General features: G+C 39.7%; 1 protein-coding gene across 1 annotated transcript in view; it reads left to right on the forward strand.

Annotated features, from left to right (window-relative positions):
- The window catches only part of LOC104748160 (protein PHOTOPERIOD-INDEPENDENT EARLY FLOWERING 1-like), a 9,650-nt gene continuing 4,644 nt past the window's right edge, over positions 7 to 5,012 (forward strand). The window contains exons 1-15 of the mRNA XM_019236668.1: positions 7 to 301; positions 396 to 476; positions 574 to 681; positions 767 to 847; positions 951 to 1,039; positions 1,127 to 1,263; positions 1,333 to 1,403; positions 1,697 to 1,832; positions 1,959 to 2,033; positions 2,115 to 2,176; positions 2,263 to 2,385; positions 2,511 to 2,549; positions 2,693 to 2,761; positions 2,855 to 2,917; positions 3,011 to 5,010. Of these exons, the coding sequence (XP_019092213.1) occupies positions 203 to 301; positions 396 to 476; positions 574 to 681; positions 767 to 847; positions 951 to 1,039; positions 1,127 to 1,263; positions 1,333 to 1,403; positions 1,697 to 1,832; positions 1,959 to 2,033; positions 2,115 to 2,176; positions 2,263 to 2,385; positions 2,511 to 2,549; positions 2,693 to 2,761; positions 2,855 to 2,917; positions 3,011 to 5,010 (3,233 nt within the window). The 5' untranslated portion in view covers positions 7 to 202. The remainder of the gene's footprint in view (positions 302 to 395; positions 477 to 573; positions 682 to 766; positions 848 to 950; positions 1,040 to 1,126; positions 1,264 to 1,332; positions 1,404 to 1,696; positions 1,833 to 1,958; positions 2,034 to 2,114; positions 2,177 to 2,262; positions 2,386 to 2,510; positions 2,550 to 2,692; positions 2,762 to 2,854; positions 2,918 to 3,010; positions 5,011 to 5,012) is intronic.

Consider the following 5,012-nt stretch of genomic DNA (forward strand, 5'->3'; position numbering starts at 1 on the left):
TTTTTTTTTTTTTGGGTTCAGCTAAGATTAGTCGGTTAAAGTTTTGAGATTTGGAAACCCTGTGATGTTTTTGGTGAGTGATGAAATCGTTGCGTTGGTTTTATCGCGTTGAAGTTGAAACCCTAATTTCGGGGACCTTGTGGAGTGTCTCTGTTTGCACTCTGCAGTCTCTAGTCTTCTTCTTCTTCTGAGGGCGTTAGTAATGGCGTCTAAAGGTGGGAAATCTAAACCTGATATAGTAATGGCTTCCAAAAGTGGGAAATCTAAACCTGATAATGAGTATAAAGCTAAGCGCCAGAAGGTTAGTTTCCAAGTTTTCATCTTTACGCTTTTTGAGTTCATCTTCTTTCTTCCAGTCTTTGAGCTTAGTGTGTTGACGGTTTTTTGTTTTACAGACGCTCGAAGCTCCTAAAGAACCACGTCGCGCTAAAACTCATTGGGACCATGTTTTGGAAGAGATGGCTTGGCTTTCAAAGGTTAGTAGAAAGAGTGCTACTTTGTTATCATTCAGCTAGGATTGGTATGCATGCATGCTGTTTCTATTCTCTTCTAATTGGTGACGTTTTTGTTTAGGACTTTGAGTCCGAGAGGAAGTGGAAGCTGGCGCAGGCGAAGAAGGTTGCTTTGAGGGCTAGTAAAGGCATGCTTGATCAGGAATCTAGGGAAGAAAGGAAGCTAAAGGTTCTTTTCTCTTTCTCTCTTTTCTCTGAAAGAGTACTTACACTCTCTAGCATTAGTTTTTAGTTGACATTATTGCTTCTTACAGGAAGAAGAGCAGCGGTTACGAAAAGTAGCTCTTAATATCTCGAAAGACATGAAAAAGTTTTGGATGAAAGTTGAGAAGCTGGTAATTCTTTTACTTTTCTCTTCCCTGGACTTGAAATTTAAGGTTTGATATAACTTCTGTGTTTCTGAAACCTGTTGTTCTGTGTGGTCTGGCAACTTTATAGGTGCTTTACAAGCATCAGCTGGTACGCAATGAGAAAAAGAAGAAGGCGATGGACAAGCAACTTGAGTTTCTGTTAGGCCAAACCGAGAGGTTACTACGGAATGTTTCTTACACAGTTTTTTATATATTCTGGAACATATTTAAAAGAACTAAATTTAACCTGTTTGGTTATGTTAGGTACTCAACCATGTTGGCAGAAAATTTAGTGGAACCTTATAAAGAAGGACATAGTAGTCCTCCAAAAACTCTGCCGGCTATGGAGTTGAAAAGTGATGAGGAGATGGCAGAACAGATACCTCCAGAGATAAATTGTTGTGAGCACCCTATTACTAACACAGCATTATTGTCAAGTGTAAGTGGATCCTAACAATCTTTTGACGCAGTAGCTGCAGGTCTTGAATCAGAAAGTCCTGAAATCGATGAGGATTATGATCTAAAATCCGAGGATGAGACCGTGAGTTTCACTTAATCTTCTTTTTATTTTTGTTTTACTACTTATTTGAAATTACTGTGTATCACAGTTTGAATCTACCAGCACCTCAGAGAAAAGTAAGGAATAGCTTGATCTTGTTGTCAAGGAAATTTTTACGTTTTGTCATGACACTAGCCTGCACCCAACATATAGGCTATATTCTAGTTTTGAATAGTTTCTGTGGAGATAGAAGTGATTATTGTTTGCTCATTTATCTCTTATCTTTGAGGAGTGATATGTTCCATATCTCATTTTAAACCCACAATTACACTTAGGAAGATGATGAAAATACTATTGAGGAGGATGAAAAACACTTTACCAAACGGGAAAGACAGGAAGAGTTGGAAGCTTTGCGAGATGAAGTGGATCTACCGGTTGAGGAGCTGCTCAGACGTTATACTGCTGGGAGAGGTTGGGATAACTCTGCTTTTTATTCGTTGACCTTTTTTTTTTCCTTATATATTTTGATGTATCCTCAATAACTGTCAACTATTTGAATTGCATCCTCTTTTTGTTTAATTTATTTTGATCCCTCAGTCAGCCGAGAAACCAGCCCAGAAAATGATGAAAGTGGAGACAAACTGGCCTCAGTAGATCAAGATCATGGAGAGGGTGAGTGGTATTAAGTCCCTATAATGTATTGAAAGCAATGCAACTTCTCTTTGACTTCCTCTTCCCATTTGACATTTGCAGAAGACATGAACAATCTTACTGCTTCTGAAGAAACTGAAAAGAGCCCAAGTGTTCGTCGTTCTGTAAGTTGTATGTCTTTTTAAAATCCCATTATCTGATTTGTCATCGAAATTCTGGCTCAAATGTAATATATATCCTTTATTTGCAGAATGATAGCTGCGGTCGTTTGGCAATACCCAAGACCCATTCTCATGACCTCGAGCCAGGCACGACGACTGCTTCTGCGAAGTCCAGAAAGGAAGATCATACTTACGATTTTAACGATGAACAGGTAACTGGATCTGATCTCATTTGTGGATCATTTGTCAGGAGACCTTAATGATGTTCTTCGTTGCAATTAGCATCTGGTTCTGACTAATGACAAACTTGATGTGTCACTGATTGTAATATGTGCAGGAAGATGTCGACTTTGTTGTTGCCACTGGTGAGGAAAAGGTCAGTCATCTCATCAAATGCCAGAGATCAGTCATTTTAAAACTTTTCTCTTTTAACTTGATCCTCTTAGCCTAGGCTCTTGTGGAAGAAAGTTTTGAACAAGCATATAGATTCAAAGTTGTATATCTGCTCTTTTGGTGCAGGATGATGAGACAACACTTTCTGTCGAAGAGGAATTAGCGAAAGCAGATAATGAAGACCATGTCGAAGAGGTGACAAATCTATTAATTATTCTGTTTTCTTGTAACATGAAAAACGTTATTAGCTAGAGAGTTTACAAACAGAAATTTCCCCTTGTACTGCAGATTTCTCTGCTGCAAAAAGAGAGTGAAATGCCTATTGAAGAGCTGCTCGCAAGGTATAAGGAGGTATGCTTTTAAGTCTCCTGTGNTCTTGTGTGCATGTGTTCAGTAGTGTTTTACTGTTTTTTTTCTTTCTGAAACTCAAGTTTCCTGTGATAGGATTGCGGTGACAAGGATATTTCTGAGGATGAATCTGAGTATTCATGTGCTCAGTCTGAAGATTCTGGTGTAGACTCTCACGAAAATAAGCAGCAAGCTAATTCAGATGATGAAAACGTTGATTCAACAGAATGTAAGCCAGATCCAAATCCTTGCGCAGAAATAGTTGATGGCACATCCCATGAAATAACAGAAGACAATGGTAAAGACAGTAGTGATAAAATTGCTGATGCAGCAGCAGCAGCAAGATCTGCGCAGCCAACTGGATTTACGTACTCTACAACAAAAGTTCGAACGAAACTGCCGTTTCTGCTCAAGCATTCTCTGCGTGAGTACCAACACATTGGTTTGGACTGGCTTGTCACGATGTATGAGAAAAGATTGAACGGGATTCTAGCTGATGAAATGGGTCTTGGAAAGACAATTATGACCATTGCTCTTCTAGCACACCTTGCATGTGATAAGGGGATATGGGGTCCCCATCTGATTGTGGTTCCAACAAGTGTGATGCTTAATTGGGAAACTGAGTTTCTTAAGTGGTGTCCTGCATTTAAAATACTCACCTACTTTGGGAGTGCAAAGGAGCGGAAACTCAAGAGACAAGGATGGATGAAGCTTAACTCATTTCATGTATGCATAACAACCTATAGGCTAGTTATTCAGGACAGTAAAATGTTCAAGCGCAAGAAGTGGAAATACTTGATTCTTGACGAAGCCCATTTAATTAAGAATTGGAAGTCTCAGAGATGGCAAACACTATTGAACTTCAATTCTAAACGCAGAATTTTGTTGACTGGTACACCGCTGCAGAATGATCTTATGGAATTGTGGTCACTTATGCATTTCCTGATGCCACATGTCTTTCAGTCTCACCAGGAATTCAAAGATTGGTTCTGTAACCCGATAGCAGGGATGGTTGAGGGACAAGAGAAAATCAACAAAGAAGTTATTGATCGCTTACATAATGTCCTCCGTCCTTTTCTTCTACGGCGCTTAAAAAGGGACGTGGAGAAGCAACTTCCTTCAAAACATGAGCATGTTATTTTCTGTAGACTGTCTAAGAGGCAGCGCAACTTGTACGAGGACTTCATAGCAAGCACAGAAACACAGGCTACACTTAACAGTGGAAGCTTTTTTGGGATGATAAGTATCATTATGCAGTTACGGAAAGTGTGTAATCATCCTGATCTCTTTGAGGGTCGTCCTATTGTAAGTTCTTTTGATATGGCTGGCATTGATATGCAGTTGAGTTCAACAATCTGTTCGCTGCTTTTGGAAAGTCCGTTTTCCAAGGTTGATCTTGAGGCTTTGGGATTCTTATTCACACATCTTGATTTTTCGATGACTTCTTGGGAAGGGGATGAGATTAAAGCTATTTCAACTCCCTCAGAATTAATCAAGCAGCGTGTGGACTTGAAAGATGATCCAGAAGCAATCCCTTTGAGTTCGAAAAACCGCAAAAATCTGCAAGGGACGAATATTTTTGAAGAAATACGTAAGGCCATCTTTGAGGAAAGGGTTAAAGAAACTAAGGATCGGGCAGCAGCCATTGCATGGTGGAATTCTTTGAGATGCCAGAGAAAGCCGACTTACTCTACATCTCTGAGAACTCTTTTAACTATTAAGGGTCCTCTCGATGATATACACCATCTTAAAGCTAATCGTTCATCTTACATGTATTCCTCAACCCTCGCTGACATAGTTCTTTCACCGATCGAGCGCTTTCAGAAGATAATTGAGCTAGTTGAAGCTTTCACATTTGCGATTCCAGCTGCACGAGTACCTTCACCTGCTTGCTGGTGCAGCCGTAGTGACTCTCCTGTTTTTCTTAGTCCATCATACAAGGAAAAAGTTACAGATTTATTGTCACCTCTTTTGTCTCCGATTAGACCTGCAATTGTTCGGAGCCAAGTATATTTTCCAGATAGGCGACTGATACAGTTTGATTGTGGTAAGCTGCAGGAGCTTGCTATGTTATTGAGGAAATTAAAATTTGGGGGTC

Source organism: Camelina sativa, chromosome 15, assembly GCF_000633955.1.
Source record: "Camelina sativa cultivar DH55 chromosome 15, Cs, whole genome shotgun sequence".
Taxonomy (NCBI): Eukaryota; Viridiplantae; Streptophyta; class Magnoliopsida; order Brassicales; family Brassicaceae; genus Camelina; species Camelina sativa.